The sequence below is a fragment of the Echiichthys vipera genome, assembly GCF_963691815.1.
Source record: "Echiichthys vipera genome assembly, chromosome: 8".
NCBI lineage: Eukaryota > Metazoa > Chordata > Actinopteri > Perciformes > Trachinidae > Echiichthys > Echiichthys vipera.
The window spans coordinates 14,409,924-14,428,727 of record NC_139833.1 but is presented as its reverse complement, the minus strand read 5'-3'; the positions used below and the strand labels follow the sequence as shown (position 1 = coordinate 14,428,727).

Genomic DNA, 18,804 nt, shown 5'->3' with positions numbered 1-18,804 from the left:
CAGTCATTCGTTTTTATTATTTACCTGTGCTTTTCTGTTACATAAAAATATGTTCTGCGAAAAAAAGGCCTATAAAAGTGACGGCTAATGAACACTAGTACTTTGCTTATTGAATGAAAGGGGACATGTCTGATAAGGTCCCAAAAAGCAGGAACACATCCAGGCCCCCGTCTGTTCCACTAAAGGTGAGCAGGGAAATGCAAAGATCAACAAAAAAAATCGGCGTAGTGTCAGTCACTGTGTCCTCTTATTCTGTCCCATGGCCCATTTGTTTCGTGACCAGCATGTGGTACACTCCATTCTGGGCCAGCAGCTGGTGATGTGTCCCCTGTTCAACCACCACTCCTGACTGGAAGACAGCGATGCGGTCTGCGTTTTGGATGGTGGACAGACGGTGGGCCACAACGATACAAGTCCTGCCCTTACTGGCTGCGTCCAGTGCGTCCTGCACCACCTGGAAAGAGCAGTGATGGCAGTGACATCACATGAACTTACAGTACATAAAACATTTGGGGACAGGTAGAGCTTTTTCATCTTTATCTATTGATTTGTACATGTCTCCCTGTTTACTTTTTTACTGTTTCATATTTATAGGGTCGGAGGGTTGATGCATGTTGAATTCATTTGGATGCATTTTCCCTTAATTTCCAGTGAGCATTGAGTGCACTTTGTGTCCACTTTAACACTGTTATTACATACACACTGTATGGCATTAATACTGACTGAAGTTTCAATTTCTTTTGACAACATGCTCCAATTTGGAAATAAAAAGTACTCCTTCTACTTTTTAGCACACAAAAGGCAGACATTTTTCTTTGGTGTGCAAAATCTGCTATTAAAAAGGGTACATTAAAGACATTGTATCACACTACACACTCCATAAACTCTTTCTCCACTTGAGAACGCTGTTCTTTTAACTGTGTTACTGCTTTTGCAAAACGTCTTGTGTTATAATCTCTGGTGTAATTGTCGTGGGTTTTTATATCTTTTGTAATCTGTGTTTGTTGATTATGGTGGGAGTCATTTCCATCATTTTATAGAGGAAAAATAAATATCAGGGCCTGTATTCCCAAAACACATTTTGGCTAAAAGTAGCTCCTAACCGCTGATTTAGGAGTAACTACAAAATGGGCGAGTCAGTCATAATTCTGGGACACCTACATTTTTGGTCTAAAAGTATTTCACAAAGCATTTTAGCGCCAAAAGCAGCTCCGAAATCTGTGAAAAGTTTGTAGTAGTCGAGAGAACTCGTATGTCACTAAGAGCAAGGGTTTGCAGTTATCTCGACTAAGAACTTACTTTAAATAATAGAAGTAGAATAAAAGAATAAAATAAGCAAAAGCTGTTCTTCAGCCATGGTTAATGTAGTCAGAAAATGAGTTGTCAGACATAGAGGCTGACAGTTACCTGCACATATACTGAACGAGTCTGCAGCCTATATTACTTTGTTTCATGTTAAATCAGTGATGCTTGCACTATTTTAATTCTTTATTTGGATATGGCCACACACATCCTACAGTATTTCTAACAAAAACTCACTGAGACCCAAAACAGCCAATCATAGTCAACCCAGACTTTATTTTAGCTAAAGACTTCTCCCACTTACTTAGTAAAAGTTGGTATCAGCAGCTTTGTGAAAATGGTGTAAGTGGACCCTCTTAGTTAATAACTTTTAGTGCTATTTAGGAGGCTCCTCAACACTCCTCGTGTTAAGATCAAATGTTTTGAAAACATGGGCTTTGCATCATATGGAAGGATTTATTTAGGTCTCGGGGACTTTGTTTAGCCCTCCTCCCCCAACACTCACCTTCTCGCTCTCTGTGTCGAGTGCAGAGGTGGCCTCGTCCAGGAGCAGCATTTTGGGGTTGCGGAGCATGGCTCGAGCTATGGCTATACGCTGCTTCTGGCCCCCTGACAGCTGCGCTCCCTTATCACCTGCCTGAGTGTCGTACTTCTGCTCATACAAACAGAGAGAGAGAGAGAGGGCACATGATATTTGTTATATTGCCAAAATAATGACAATAATATAAATACTTCCTTTTGAAGAAATTATCCAGCAACACTTGATTGTACGGGTCAGTAGTTTCCTAGAAAGAACCATGTTATTGGTACTTTGAATAAAAAGAGAGAAATAGATCTGAGACTATTATACTGGAACTGCTACATTTAATCTCAAGTCAAATATTCATTAATTCAGCAATTAAACTTAATTCAATATTTAAATATATACACATACTTAACATTTTTCCATGTTTTAGTTGGTAATTAGTACTAAATTGCATATTTCATCCCAGAAAACTTCAGAGGAAATCATTAAGAAATTATGGACCCATAAAAAAAGTTTCACTTGTTGTGAAAATAGATATCTCTGTTTAATTTTTAAATAGTTTTCAATGCTGTGAGCTCAACAAACCAAAGTCCATTAACAGAGGTGGAGAAAGAAATCGGATATTGATGGACATCTCTAAACCTGGACAAATAAAGCCCAATCGACAGGTGAGAAATCCCCTTTGGTAAGTTGCATTTTTTTTGACACACTGACAGACACCATTTCCCAGAGCAGAGGGATGTTGTGAGATGTTGTAATGGTTATAACTGCTCACACTGCCCTTTTCATTTCCAGCCATCTCTGAGAACAGAGCATTAATGAAACATCACAGCAGTTACCTGTGGCAGGCCATCTATGAAGCTGTGAATGTTGGCCATCTTAGCAGCTTCCTCTATCTCCTCCAGCGTAACAGTGCGGCTGTTGTCTCCATAGGCGATGTTTTCGGCCAAGGTGCAGTCAAACAGCACGGGCTCCTGGGATACGATGCCAATCTGGGATCTCAACCACTGGATGTTCAGCTTTTTTGCATTTGTATTGTCCAACATCTGAAGGAAAAATGTCAGCAGTAATTATTATAGAGGGAGTGGATGGGCTTGTCTCCACCAACTCGTGAGTAAAATATGTTGCTCTTTAGCTGCTAAATACGCCACCATGTTCACCAGCTAGTTGCTATCTTCGTCTGGGTGCCATTAGGTGCTGAGCAGGTCGTGTGCAGTGGGTTTGTAGACTAGCCTTTTCGCTGGAAATTATGTTATTATGAGCTGTGAGCGTGAACCAAAACAGTCCATTTGTGGGCTGGAAAAGCACAACAACAAGCTGAAAAGTTTATAAAGCTCCTGTGGACTACCAAAGGGAAATCCGATGATAATTATCTGTGTGTTTCATCTAAATGTCTTGAAGTTAAGAAATCCATCAAGATAAAAAGAAACGGTTGCTGGAGTAAAGGTAAAAACACACTTGATGATACAAAGACCTCACACAGTCTCACCCAGTATAGTGCTGTCATAACCATAAACACATAACCCATGGTTTGCTGACAGTAGGTGAAGAGGCACACGTGTGAGTCAGCTAGTTACACAAAGCTTGGGCGTGGTATTTGTCTCCTCACCACTCTCCCCTCTCTGGGGTCGTAGAACCTCTCCAGCAGCTGGATGGTAGTGCTCTTTCCACAGCCACTGCTGCCCACCAAAGCCAGGGTCTCTCCCTTTTTAACCTTAAGATTCAGCCCTTGGAGGATGGGCACATCAGGGCGTGAAGGGTAGTTAAACTTCACACTGTCAAAGTGCACGTTACCATCAAATTTGTCCTGAAGAGATGACACAGAAAAGTGATTTGTTAGCATGCGTGTACAGAGCGGTATTGTAAATGTTGTGTGTGTTTGTGGGGCTTTGTGTTGTGTACCGGGGTCTCTCCTTCGTGTGAAAGATTGTCAATGGCGGGCACTTTGTTCAGCAGCATCATGAGGTGCGAAGCTGAAATCTTGGCCTGAGCGTAGTTTGGAGCAAATGAGTTGGCCTCTCCTAAAGCCATGGCGCCGTACAGAACAGCTGATACCACACTGGGGGAGGAAGTAAAACGCCTGTTAGCTTTTCCCATTTAAGAGGCAAGGGCATGTTAGATGAGATTACAAAGGGCTGAGCTAACATGGACCGATGACACCTGAAAAGGCAAAGATGAAATATCGAATAGAGTTAGAGTTCAGTTAAATGTTGAAAAGAGGACAATTTACTTTTACATTTTAGCCACCTAACATCGGCAATATCACCTTTTAATTACCTTTAATTGGATTCAAATTAGATTTGGCATTTTTTTGCATGGCCTTAGGGATGGCAATGATAGTCGCTCAGTCGGTCCACCACTTTGGGTTCAGACTGAAATATCTCAACAAATTTTCTTGGTGCCCAGAGGATAAATCTTACCGACTTTGGTGACCCCCTGACTTTTCCTGAAGCCACGAGGTTGACATTTGTAGTTTTCAGTGAAAATTCTTAACGAATATTAGATTGCCGTGAAATGAGACTCATGATCCCCTTCATTTTGCCCAATACTTCCTGCAAAACTAATAACGTTCCCACCAGCCCCAGCTGCACTTTGTGTTTAGCGCTAATTAGCTAATATAAGCATGCTGACACAAAAGTGATCATAATGTGCCTGTGCTTTGCTGATGTTAGAATTTAGCTCAACTCACCACTGTGCCTAAGTGAAGCATCAGCAGTCACTGGCTGTAGAGTCTTGTTACCACACCGATAACAAACAATATCATGTATTCTGTTTCTGCTTGTTTATGGTTACACTTAGAAATGTTATATTCTTGGAAAGACAATCAAAATTAGGGTTTACAATGCATGTGGTTGTAAAAAAATTTCCAAGGGGGTGAGGGGTTAATATTTCTGTATTTTATAGTTTTATGTTACTTTAGAGGCCCAAGGTGTGACGACCTCTGGACTTCTTCTTTGTGTAACAGTAACAGCAGAATATGAATGAAGGAGGTGGCTCCTCCTCAACAATGACACACTGAGTTGAGTTAGCGTCCTGAAACACGTGAGTGTGTGTTTGATCACCAAAGGTACATGTGCTTTGCATGAGTATGCCCTCTGGGTCTGGAGCCTGTCATAGTCGCCCCTCACATACTTCAGGGTAATGATTAAAAGCCATATAAACAGCTTCTCTCCCTTTGCTTTGGTTGATGTTACCGGCTGTAACCTACGACCGCACGCAAACTGTTCATCTTATCTATCATAAAATAAAACTCAAAGTCACGCTGGCTGTTTACTCACAGGAATACTCCTTCAACATCCATCCTTCCTTCTTTAATGAGCCATGCTCCAAAGCGGAAGCAGCCTGCATAAGCGAAGTAGATCATTGCCTGGCTGAAGGAGAAGGTAAACCCATGAACATGGGCTTTTTTCTGGGAGTTCCTGTCCAGAGAGTGAGGGAAAGATGGCATCAGAGCGAGTACTCGTCAAATGAACCCAATGATGATGGCTCTGTCGTTTGAATAATGTAATCTCTCGTACTTAAATGGTATTTCGAGGTTTTCATGATACATCGATTCAAACTTAGGTTCTCTGTTGAGTGAGACAACAGTGCGGATATTGTCGATGGCTTCTGTAGCAATCTGTAGAGACAAACCATACAAACACTTTATCTTTATATACTGAAGATTCAAGGTCAGTGGTTAACCAAATGGTTCTTATGCCATAGAGTCAAAAAAAGGAGTTTGCATGGCACTCTGGCAAATCCCATACTGAATCCTTGCCTTTCCAGCCTTCTCCAGCTCCTTCTTGTCTTTGGCAGCATGTCCGGTGAGCGCCCGCATTTCCACAGCTCCAGCCAGTACCATGAAAGGCACCACAGCCAGGATGAGCAGGGTCAGCTCCCAGCCGTACACGAAGGAGATGATCAAACTGGTGCCCATGTTGGCTATGTTCTGGGCCAACGTGGCCAAACGTACTCCTGTGGCCTGATCAGACATGAAAGAACAATGAGAACAAAGCAGACGACAAGATCACGGATTCTCTGAGATTCATTAGTCTTGTGTGTGTGACTGTTGTTGAGACTTACCCCTTGTACTTGGGCTGCGTCTGCGGCCAGTCTCGTAGTGAGCGCTCCAACACTGTTTTTGGGGTCATCAAACCAGCCAAGGTCCTACAAGAAAACAGGGATTAACATTTTCCACTGACCCTGAAAATAAATAGAATCAATTCATTCATTCATTCATCTTCAACCGCTTATCCCGGGGTCGGGGGGGGGGGGGGGGGGGGGTTGGGCTGGAGCCGATCCCAGCTGACATCGGGCGTGAGGCGGGGTACACCCTGGACAGGAAGCCAGTCTATCACAGGGCACATAGAGACGAACAGAGACAGACAACCATTCACACCTACGGGCAATTTTAGACTCATCAATTAACCTAACACGTGCATGTCTTTTGGATTGTGGGAGGAAACAGGAGCACCCGTTAAAAGGCTTTTAAAATGCAACAGCAATCAGAAATGTGTGCCGCATTGTTCTGACTTAAACATTTTCTTAATAATCAACAAAGCAAAACATTATTCGTTATTATTTCTTAGGAGTTTCTGATCCAGACAGAGATGGCATAGGAGAGTAGAGAGAAAGAGAGGCAAGACTACGACTCTGGGTTATTATTATTATACACTCAACAAAAATATAAACGCAACACTTTTGTTTTTGCTCCCATTTTTCACGAGATGGACTTAAACATCTAAAATTCATACCAGATACACAATATTACCATTTCTCTCAAACATTGTTCACAAATCTGTCTAAATGTGTGATAGCGAGCACTTCTGCTTTGCTGAGATAATCCATCCCAACTCACAGGTGTGCCACATCCAGATGCTGATCTGACATCATGATTAGTGCACAGGTGTGCCTTAGACTGTCCACAATAAAAGGCCACCCTGAAATGTACAGTACATTTTTTTGCTTTATTGGGGGTCTGGGGACTCAGAACCAGTCAGTATCTGGTGTGACCACCATTTGCCTTATGCAGTGCAACACATCTCCTTCGCATAGAGTTTATCAGATTGTCAATTGTGGCCTGTGGAATATTGGTCCACTCCTCTTCAATGGCTGTGCGAAGTTGCTGGATATTAGTGGGAACTGGTACACGCTGTCGTATACGCCGGTCAAGAGCATCCCAAACATGCTCAATGGGTGACATGTCCGGTGAGTATGCTGGCCATGCAAGAACTGGGACATTTTCAGCTTCCAAGAATTGTGTACAGGTCCTTGCAACATGGGGTCGTGCATTATCTTGCTGAAACATGAGGTGATGTTCATGGATGTATGGCACAACAATGGGCCTCAGGATCTCATCACGGTATCTCTGTGCATTCAGAATGCCATCAATAAAATGCACCTGTGTTCTTCGTCCATAACAGATGCCTGCCCATACCATAACCCCACCACCACCATGGGCCACTCGATCCACAACATTGACATCAGCAAAGCGCTCACCCACACGACGCCACACACGCTGTCTGCCATCTGCCCTGAACAATGTAAACAGTGATTCATCCATGAAGAGAACACCTCACCAACGTGCCAGACGCCATCGAATGTGAGCATTTGCCCACTAAAGTCTGTTACGGCGACGAGCTGGAGTCAGGTCAAGACCCCGATGAGGACGACGAGCATGCAGTTGAGCTTCCCCGAGACGGTTTCTGACAGTTTGTGCAGAAATTGTTTGGTTATGCAAACCAATTGTTTCAGCAGCTGTCTCAGTGGCTGGTCTCAGACGATCTTGGAGGTGAACCTGCTGGATGTGGAGGTCCTGGGCTGGTGTGGTTACATGTGGTCTGCGGTTGTGAGGCCGGTTGGATGTACTGCCATATTCTCTGAAACGCCTTTGGAGACAGCTTTTGGTGGAGAAATGAACATTCAATGCACGAGCAACAGATCTGGTTGACATTCCTGCTGTCAGCATGCCAATTGCACGCTCCCTCAATGCTTGTGGCATCTGTGGCATTTTGCTGTGAGACAAAACTGCACATTTCAGGGTGGCCTTTTATTGTGGACAGTCTAAGGCACACCTGTGCACTAATCATGATGTCAGATCAGCATCTGGATGTGGCACACCTGTGAGTGTGGGTGTGTGGGTGGGATGGATTATCTCAGCAAAGCAGAAGTGCTCACTATCACACATTTAGACAGATTTGTGAACAATGTTTGAGAGAAATGGTAATATTGTGTATCTGGTATGAATTTTAGATGTTTAAGTCCATCTCATAAAAAATGGGAGCAAAAACAAAAGTGTTGCGTTTATATTTTTGTTGAGTGTAATTTAGCATCCCGTGTTAGTCGCTCATTTCAGCTGGTTACACTCACCTGTCTCATCATGGCCTTAAAAGCCCCGAGTCTCAGTTTAAGGGTCAGAATCTCTCCAGATTTACCAAAACAGTAGCCCTGTTAAAGGTTCACAAACAGAAGATATGAGCACAAATCATAACAAAAATGATATCAGGACACCCTCCATATAAACCACACTATTTGATTTACAGAGACACAACAATTCCCCCATGAGCAACAGTGGCGAGGAAACCTTCCTTTTAACAGGCATGAATGTCTGACTTTCATTCACAACTATGATAACAGAAATATGACTTATAATAATTATGGCAGTGGATATACTAGAATGATATGAAATATAACTATTTAATATCAAGGTTTCCATATTTTAAACATTCTTGTTTTTAGTTTTAAGGTTAAAATTAAATTAGAAGTATTTTTTGGTTTATGCATATATGGAGTTTGACGCTTTGGGAAATTTGCTCACTCATGCCTGAATCTATGTGAACGTGCAAGTGTGTGTGTGTGCCCATGCATACCTGTAGAAACATGGCTACAAAGGTTACGGCTCCAATAACGATAAACATCAGAGAAAAGAATGTGGCTCTTTGCCGGACAACATCTTGATCTGGATTGGCGAACACCTGAGAGAAGAGGAGGGCACAGCCAATTTGTAGATTCCCTACAACATCTGACAAATGTTGCAATCAACATGAAGCATTAAAAAAACCTTTGTGGTACGCAGATACTAAGAGTGACATACAGTGATGATCTTGGAGAAGATGACAGCGAACGCTGGCTGCATTGCTCCGGTGATGATGGCGCAGATGGTCCCCAACAAAATGTATGGCCACTCCGGGCCGTTGAGACTCATCAATTTAGCGAAGGACACAGGGGGGACATCTTCATCCTACAGAAAGAGATTCATAAAGTCAGACTATATTGAACTGGATTTAGTATGTAACTGCTGGAATGTAGGTGAAGATGGAGGAAAAGAGTGGTTAGGAAACAGAGGAACATAGCCATCTAAGGACTTCAGGTAAAACTAATGGACTATGACAGTACAACATATTGTATAGCATGCATAGACCAAGTTGTCCTTGTTGACGCAGCCACTCAAACCCTGATGTTGCACGGCACTTCACCTCTTCTATCTCGTTGTCCTTGAACTTTTCTCTCTCCTCTGGTTCTCCCTCTGAGGCAGCGAAGGAGGAACCTCTCGTGGACTTCCTCCTGCGTAGAGAGACCCGAGAGGGGGACTTTACTAACTTGCTCTTCTCACCCTGAGACCGCTCCGGTTCTTCCTCCTCCTCTGACTCATCGGCTTTCTGAAAGGTCTGTGGCAGAGAAAGATGGGAGGAAACCACAGAAACAAACATGATCAAAGACTGAAAGTTCTGAATTGACAAAGCGCCCCAGTTGAGATGACAAATGGTGTGTCAAAGTATTGATGTGTGTCTGTGTTACCTGCATGGTGACAAGTGTATGGTAGACTCCCTTTTGTTCCATCAGTTCGCTGTGAGTCCCCAGCTCTACAATTTGACCATTCTGGAAACCAGCGATGACATCAGCATTTCTGATGGTTGAGAGGCGGTGGGCAATAACTATGGTGGTGCGACCTTGTCGGGCCTGCACACAGAGAAATGCATACATGTGTTCAAGTTTTTGTATCTTGACTTACATTTACAAGAAGGAGCTAAATTGTACATATGATTTATGAGCATACATTGCAGTTGACACATTTTAATATTAGTGAGAGACCCCACGGCTCTATTAGGCTGAAATTAGGCACAGTGGTGCTTTGAGCATGCTGCTAACACGCTCACAATGACAGTGCTAACATGCTGATGTTTGCTGTGATATTTTAGCAAATCTGATGCTAACATTTGAAAATTAACAGTCAACAAGAAGTACAACTGAGGTTGATTGAAATGCCATTAGTCCTGCCAGTATTTAGTCAATAACTTGAAGTACTTGAAGTTAAATTTCACTTGCTGGTGGTGCTAGGGAGATATTAAGAGCATCACAAATGTACATCCTCAGGGCACAATGCATATATGTACTTTATTTCGTGGATATCCATCCAATATTTGTAGAGGCCAATCCTACAGGGACAGTGCTGGGCAGTGAGGCGATTATAGGTCGATAGAATTTGAGTCTAGAGGAGCTGTGATGACATAAATGAATCCCATTAATGTGTGGGGGGGACAGGAAGTCTCTGACACGCTTGCTCTTTTGGAGAAAAAATGTAACAGCGTGAAGAAGCCCACAAGCTTTTATAGTAATGAATGAATGAAGGATGTCGGAACTTGCTAAGCAGTTTTTCTTCTTACATGATGGTCGAGCAAATTTTAAAAAAAAACCTGCTGGTGGCGCTAGACGCAAAAGTTAGTAGGATTCAGCCTCTGGGGACCATGAATGTCGTATGATATAATGATATTTCAGTGGTGGGCTGACCGACAGAAAGACCAAAATTGTCATTCTTTAGAGCCACACCATTTCTATCGCTGAAGAAAGTAGTAAAGTCTCATCTTATGAAACATTTTAATGCTTTTCTCTAAAATGTCTGCATCAGTGCCAAAGTGCAACAGAAGCCCTAAAGCTGAGTTCTGAATGAAGCAGAGAAAGTGTCTGCGTGTATTTGTACCTTGTCAAGTGCAGCTTGCACAATGGTCTCGCTCTCAGCATCAAGAGCAGATGTGGCCTCGTCCAACAGAAGGATTTTGGGATTGCGGACAAGAGCTCGTGCAATTGCAATCCTCTGCTTCTGTCCTCCACTCATTTGAGTCCCTCGGTCTCCGACCATCGTCTCAAACTTCTGCTCAACGATAAGAATCTCAGTGTCAACAAAGTGGTGGGCAGAGTTCTGGATAAGCGCAGTGGAAAGTGAGTCATAAATACACTCATACATCAGGAAGATTCATGATGAAGTCGTAAGCGTTAGCCTCCTTGGTAGCTTGTTCGATCTCCCACGGCGTCACGTCGGGTCGGCCGAATCTGATGTTGTCAGTGATGGTGGTAGCAAAGAGGACGGGCTCCTGACTCACCACTCCAATCATTTCTCTCAGGTAGCGGACGTTAAGAGAACGGATGTCGTGACCGTCAATAGTCACCTGAAATGGTGAAGACACATTATCTAAATCTAAACAAACACAGCCATTGTTGTTAAAATAATAATTAGGGAAATATGATTATTGGCTTTCTTGCAGAGAGTTAGATGAGAACATTTGAAACTACTCTCATGTCTGTGTGATTAATATGAAGCCGGGGGCAGTGGCTACCTGGGGTTTCTGACAAGACCTCATTTCAGTATAGCATGACAAAAAACAGTATTTAAAAACGCAGACATGATATTCAAATTTACTGCATTTAAAGCAAGTTTTAAGACTAATGTGAATTTTCACATTAAAGCTATTCTTACCTTTCTGGCATTTTGACACTTTTCTTTGGTAATCTTAAAATGTTTCTAATAAGCGTATTACATTTTCTGAGGGAAGCGCTGAGTATTTCTAACTGGAAAATGCCAGAACAGGTGTAGCATGCAGGGACAGAGCATATATATGGTTTGCATGAACCTTATATGAAATCTGCTCTTATTAAATGGAAAACTGTTATAGGAGTGCAATACTAAATTGTTTTATGTCCTCCTCAACTATAGTAGAATGGGATATGATGTCAAATGCTGAATGAATCATTTCAATGAAGTGAAATATAACTTACGGATCCTTCCAGAGGATCGTAGAACCGCTGCAGCAGCTGGATGGTGGTGCTTTTACCGCAGCCGCTGCTACCCACCAAGGCAATGGTCTGTCCACTCTTCACACTCAGAGACAAGTTGTTTAATATCTACAAATGATAACAATAGTAGTTATGAGATACAGGTTGAAGTGATATGATGTCTGCTTTTAGAATTCAGTAAACAGTGTCTGAGGGGGAACGTACTCTGATGTCCGGCCTCGAGGGGTAGCTGAAGTTGATGTTGTGGAAATCTATGTCTCCTGTGATGGAATCAGGCTTGAAGCCGGCCTCCGAATAGCTGTCGATGATTGGTTTCTGTTGAGACAGCAGTTCATCATATTTCAACTTTCCAAAAGCTCTGTTCTGGTTTGTAGTTTGTCCACAGTTGGATAAATAATCCGATACTTATCACAACTTCAAACAGACAATGGGAGGAAGGCTGTTAGCTCCCCCTGTTAGGGTGAGCGTATTGAAAAACGCTCATGTTTTGTCACCAGCTCCGTGTGTTTTCATTACTTCTCTTGGTGAGGTTAAACACACACACACACCACTATTCCCTCCCTTGAAGGTTAAGCTCTATATTGACGGAGAACGACAGACTGTTTAATGTCACTCTCGTGGGCCTCAACCTTCTGTATTTCAGACTACACAGTAAAGTGAATCTATAACAGACCTTTCTGGATCAGATGTAACAATGTGCTTCACAATAACATACATAAAACAGAGACACAATATAAAAGTAATTAATAAAATAGGGAGGAAATTAAAGCAAGTTGTCCATGGATGTTAAGTCCAATGGTAGAGAGCTCTAAGCATGGATTAACTAAAATGTCCTGAGAGGAGATCCCACACTTTTTCAGTTTTGCTTAAGGCTGTGTGCTAACAACTAATTTGGATTTAGGTGTAAATAGATGTACCAAAAGTACTGTTTGTAGACTATAGTTTCCTGTGAAAGGTGCTGATAAACTAATTGGAGTTTGTTGTCACAGTGAAAGACTAACAGGCGCACTGTAAACCAAATACAGGAATGTGACACAGTAGCAAACAGCTTCTCAGGACTCCGTCTCAAATCCGCTTAGAAGTAGTTCACTTCAAGAAAATGATTGTGCTGCATGTCTCTGCAGCTATATGGACCATTTTTAAACTCCACAAACATCGAACGTACAAGCTGCAGTACATGTGACGCCTTATTTAACTTTCATTCACAGTAAATTCAGGAAGGGGAGCGCCACAGCTCTGCACTATCAACCAAATGACCTGACAGCAGGTGCTCCAATTAGAGAATAATCCAACATCTCTGGCTCCGAGCTGCTGGCTTCATCAAAGCGGTTTCCCGTTGTGCCGGAGCGCAGCAGTGCATGTTCAGTAACACAAACTGACAAGTGTCCAGCAGCAAAAAAAGATCATTCAATCAATGTTGCATTCCTTACGTGATCAATAATGTTGTAGACTTTATGTGCAGCTCCCCGGGCGCTGGCAAAATTCTGGAGGTTAGGAGACGTCTGTCCCAACATGAACGCTCCAATAAGCACGACGAAAAACACCTTAACGCAAACACACACACACACACACACACACACACACACACACAGTTAGCTGCAGCAACTTTCCTTTTCAGAGTCTCTTATCTTGAATGGAAAAGATTACTAGAAGTTCTGTAGTAATGAGTCTACTCACGGTGAGTACAGTTCCAATGGTGTACTCCTTACTCAGGATGAGTGTACTCCCGTACCAGAAGGCCAGAGCGTAAGACAGGTAGATCATCAGGAAGGTGAAGCCCATGGAAAAGTTAGCAGATGCAGCCTTCTTTATTCCCATGTTCTTTGCATCCTCCAAGTTCTTATTATATCTGTGGTGCAACGCACAGAAACAAGCATGAGTGCTGGTTCAATGGAAAATGAGATCAGTGGAAACCACTAATCTAATTCTATGTTTTTTTGAACAGGTTTTATCCAGTTACAACCTTTGCAAGGGCTATTTCTGGACGTTGCTTGATTTAAAATCAAGATGTATTTGCCCTGCACAGATGTGTTGCTTTGTTGAATATAAAATAATTATTTAGTCTCAAAGCTTTCCACCAGATTAGTGCAACGTCGAAAATCGTGTTGTAATTTAAGAGCAAGCACTTCGGATATGAGTAATTCAACACTCATTTTCAGCTACCAGGTAAATGACTGAAAATACCTAGAAATGACTGATACTATATTATACCTCGCACACCCACACTATTAATCTTTTCATTTTATACTATCAATCTTTTTTTAATGTTTCTACTCTTTGCATCTGCTTTTGTAGTTCATGTTTTCGTTTGAAATGAGCTATGCAAATAAAGTCGTATTATTATCATTTTTATTATAATCTCAGATCTGTGGATGACTATAACTAAACACTTCAGATTTTTCACACTTTTGAGAGAATCCGTGTCATTGTATCCACTCAGTAATACGTTATGAATCAGCCGCAGACTACCTACAAATATAACATAGTGTACATACCTCTTGATTTCTCTTTCCTGACCACTGAAGGCAAACACCGTCCTGACAGCAGAGAGCACTTCTTCTGCCACAGCTCCAGCTTTTGCATATGCAGCCTGCTCTTTAGTAGTGAAACTCGCCAGCACCTATGCAGACAGGTAGATAGAAATAATGTTGTTAAGAGCACCTGCAACGTATGGACAGCGAGAGAAAGGCGGTAAAAAATGGGCAAAGAAAACGTGAATTTGATGCTTACCTTAGAGAAAAGCCCGGCAGAGAATCCCAGCACAGGGCTGACAGCCAGGATGACGAGAGTGAGTTTCCAGCCTTTGATGAAGCCAATGATGAAAGCTGTGAGGAAGCTGGAAAAGGCCTGGAGAAGCCTCCCGGCCTTGTCGCCAATACCCTCTTGGATCTTATAGACATCACTGCATATGCAAATATAAACAACAAGTATGTATTATGAATGAAAGGAAAATCCATTTGCTTCATGTGAAATCTGTGAAAACGTCCTACACCTTTTCCAAAGTCAAATTCAAACACTCTTTAAGCATTTCAAGGTGCATTTTCAAGTTTTTCCAGCACCTTACAGCCGTGGTAAACTACATATTTGTATACTCAGTAATCAGTGTACAGATTATTGCACTTGTTCATCACATTACAATAGATGTTATTGTCCTATAAACAACCAACATGCTGTTTTGGGACAGATTTCTACAGAAGGACGACAAATGAAAGGAAAACTAACTCGAAATATAATCATCAACTATTTTCATAATCTGTTAATCATCAGAAGTCATTTTTCATGCAAAAATGTCACAAAATGTTGTTTTCAGTCCCTCAAATATGAAGATCTTCCTTTCTTTGTGTTATGTCATATATGCCATCCCATATAAACTACATTTCAAGCAGTTTCAAGCACTTTATTAAAAATCCAAGCACTTTTCAAACCTTGAAAACCCCACCCTAATATTCACGTGTTTTCAAGGATTTCCAGCAACCCTACGAACCCTGTCTATTGATCCTGACTTAAATGTTTTAACTTCAGATGAAATTTTTATTGTATGATAACGAAAGAAATCCTGAACACAAAGATGCTTTTCTTTTCAATGTCATGGACGAGACTTTACAGAAGAGCTGAAATAATTAAAGGATTAGTCCATCGACAGAAGATTTTTCACCAAATGTTTGAAAATCATTCAATTGACATTTTTTTGGGAGGAAAAAGATGCACAAAGTTAACTGCTTTCAGCTTCTCAAATGTAATTATGTAATTATTTGCTGTTTTTGCTGTACTTTATAAAAGAAAACTGAATATCGTTTGGTTCGACTGTTGGCTGAGCAAAACAAACAAGATAAATATGACAAGTTTTTAAAAGCAAATTTTAAAAAGTAAACGATTTGTTGCAGCCCCAGCATGGCTGCATATGAAACAGAGCGTGACTCGTCTGTTACCCACTCTGTGAGACGTGTGTTGAGCTCTCCTGTCTCAGTGACATCGAACCAGCCGATGTCCTGCTGCATGATGCGGTGGAAAAACAACTTGCGGATGCGTGTGGTCTGCCGTCCAGCTGACACAGCCCAGAAGGCCACCTGCCCGTACGCCACCACCAGCACGACGCAACCCATGATGGTGAAGTTGATGGCAAACCTGAAAGAAGTATTGTGACACATGACTTTTAAACTTCTGCTTAGACCTGAAGAAGCTGTAAATTATCTAAACTGCCCGATAAGGTGGAAGTGGGCAATATATTATTTGATGCATGGAGAAGTTCCCTGCCCTTCCTGCACTTATGAAACTCTTTACAAACATAAAACCCCAACCGTTAGCATTAAACCCAACATTTTTGAGCTATGTTCACCCAACAGCAGCAACAGCTTGCTGTGTTTCTGCTGATCATGAAAAGCCTTACTTCCTCATGTCCTGCTGTAAGGTGTTGTTTCTGGGTACAAAGCTGGAGTCTGAAGGTAACAAAAGACATTGTTGTAAACATCACATCATAATAAAATATTTCAGTTGTCTATGTGTGACCATAACAGAACACTCACTGAGTTGAGAGATGTTGAGTTTGCTGATCATAGAGTCTGCTACAAAGCTGTCTGTCATGTCTCCAAACACAATACACATGAGAGGAAGCACTATGCCGTGGACCGTGGCGCAGACCGTCCCAGCCAGGATAAACACTTTGTCCAGGCCATTTGCAAACCTAAACTAGAGTCGAAAAGAGCAAAGACAGAACAGCAGAAATCAGCACCTGTACGTTGTGGATGATCCTGATCATTTGCTGGGTGTAAAGAATTTTGAATGATGCAGCAGTGGACTTTTTACATTTACATTTACATTTACTATTTACCACGTACATTCACTCGTGTACAGTTTTGAAGTATTTGCACTTGTGTATTTCCATTGTTTGGAAGAACAATGTTGTCCTTCTTACGACACTGTGTTTATTTGACAGCTTTAGTTACTTTGCAGATTTATTCATTCATTCATTCATCTATAACCGCTCCATGGGGGGCTGGAGCCGATCCCAGCTGACATCAGGCGTGAGGCAGGGTACACCCTGGACAGGACGCCTATCACAGGGCACATAGAGACGAACAGAGACAGACAACCATTCACACCTACGGGAAATTTTAGAGTCTTCAATTAACCTAACACGTGCATGTCTTTGGACTGTGGGAGGAAGCCGGAGAACCCGGAGAAAACCCACGCAGACACAGGGAGAACATGCAAACTCCACACAGAAGGGCCCCAGCCGGGATTCGAACCAGTAACCCTCTTTCTGTGAGGCGACAGTGCCACCACACCACTGTGATAATGATAATTTATCATGTGATATTAATGCAGCTTTGACTTTTTTACTTTTACTTAAGTACGCCCGTGAATCCAGGACTATTTTTCTTACATTTGTTGCTACTTTTACACAAGTAAAGGATGTGAATACTTCTTCCACCACTGGAATTATTCAATCACAATGGGGAGAGACTTCAAACTTGAGCAGCTATTATATTCTCACAGCAGGGGGACAAACTCAAACAACAGGAGGATGTGTCACACTCCCATCCTCTCTCCCTGCCTCCTCCTCTTACCTCTCTCTCTCTCTCTCTCTCTCTCTCTCTCTCTCTCTCTCTCTCTCTCTCTCTCTCTCTCTCTCTCTCTCTCTCTCTCTCTCTCTCACACACACACACACACACACACACACAAACGCACGCACGCACACACACATACACACACACACACACACACACAGCCTTACCAATAATTAAATTACATTGTATAGCAATATAAAAACATTAGAAAGAATCAGTAGAAAGTTAAATAATAATAATAATAGTAATAAAGCTACATATATAGCTTAAAATAATAGTTAGATCAGGTCAGTGTGATGACCGAGCTTACCACATCAATGGGGCCGACCATGGGCAACTTCTCCTTTTTTTCTTTCTCCTTTTCTTTCTTCTTCTTGCTTCTTGGATGATATAAGCATGAATAGCATGAATTTAAAGTCGACTTTATTATATATATTACTTTATTTATATTTTTCTGGACAATTAGCTAACAAACATATTACTTTACAGCCTCCTTATTTATTTATTAATATGATTGTCGATTTTGTTTGTATGAAATGGCGCTGGATACGGATAGAATTTAAAGTTTTTACCTTAAATTTCCATTTTGGTCCTGATTGGCTTCCAACATTTCCATCTCATCCTTCGCATCCATGTTTGGGTCCTGACCTCTTAGGGATTTTCACGTTTCAGTTAAATCAATTTACTTTATGATCCTCTCTGAGAAAAAAATAAAAATGTCCCCATCAAATCACCAACGAGCAGCCTCAGGATCCAAAGCTCATTGGCTGATTGTAAACTCATAAATCTATGACCATGAGGCGTTTCTGGGAAAAAAGCACCAGTAGATTTATCATAAAAAAAACAGAACAAACAGAAATAAATACAGTGAATAACTACAAAAAAATGACCCACCGTTTTCTCTGCCGACCCCTCCGTCCTCCAGCCTATTTTTGACAGAGGTAGTGATCACACGCCGGCCTGTCAAGACCTCCTCCTCCCACTTTTCTCCCCTCCTCCTACCACTTTTCCCCCCTCCTCCTCCCACTTTTCCCCCCTCCTCACGTGTCTCTGTCATTTCCGTCTCTATAGAGAGTGCAGGACTTGTGGTAAAAACCGAAGCACTTATTATTATTATTATTATTCTCTTAGCGGCTTCTTCTCCTTCCTGCGCATTCCTTCTGGCTCTTTCTTATCCTCCTTTTAATGCCGACATCAACACTTTTTCTGAGTTTATGACCAGTCCAATGTCCCATAGTGTAAAAACTGAGATTTCCATGTCAGTTTTGTTTATAAAGCAGGTCGAGCTGCTACATTAATACTGTGAACTTTTTATTATTATTATCACTATTATTAGACTGTTTAGTCGCATGGTCATGG

The 18,804-nt window shown here is 41.8% G+C and overlaps 1 protein-coding gene across 1 annotated transcript; it reads right to left on the bottom strand.

Annotated features, from left to right (window-relative positions):
* Positions 1-181: 181 nt before the first annotated feature.
* abcb4 (ATP-binding cassette, sub-family B (MDR/TAP), member 4) lies at positions 182-18,079 on the bottom strand (the record flags this gene model as incomplete). Its single annotated transcript, XM_083917824.1, has 27 exons — positions 182-454; positions 1,808-1,954; positions 2,668-2,874; positions 3,438-3,635; positions 3,731-3,887; positions 5,107-5,247; positions 5,347-5,447; positions 5,589-5,792; positions 5,894-5,977; positions 8,180-8,257; positions 8,680-8,784; positions 8,904-9,050; positions 9,286-9,477; positions 9,608-9,769; positions 10,788-10,958; positions 11,050-11,253; positions 11,861-11,986; positions 12,083-12,193; positions 13,309-13,422; positions 13,556-13,727; positions 14,374-14,498; positions 14,609-14,780; positions 15,812-16,003; positions 16,266-16,314; positions 16,402-16,564; positions 17,756-17,825; positions 18,018-18,079. 27 exons carry the CDS (start codon positions 18,077-18,079, stop codon positions 248-250), a joined length of 3,861 nt encoding a protein of 1,286 aa, XP_083773950.1. The 3' UTR covers positions 182-247.
* Positions 18,080-18,804: the final 725 nt, after the last annotated feature.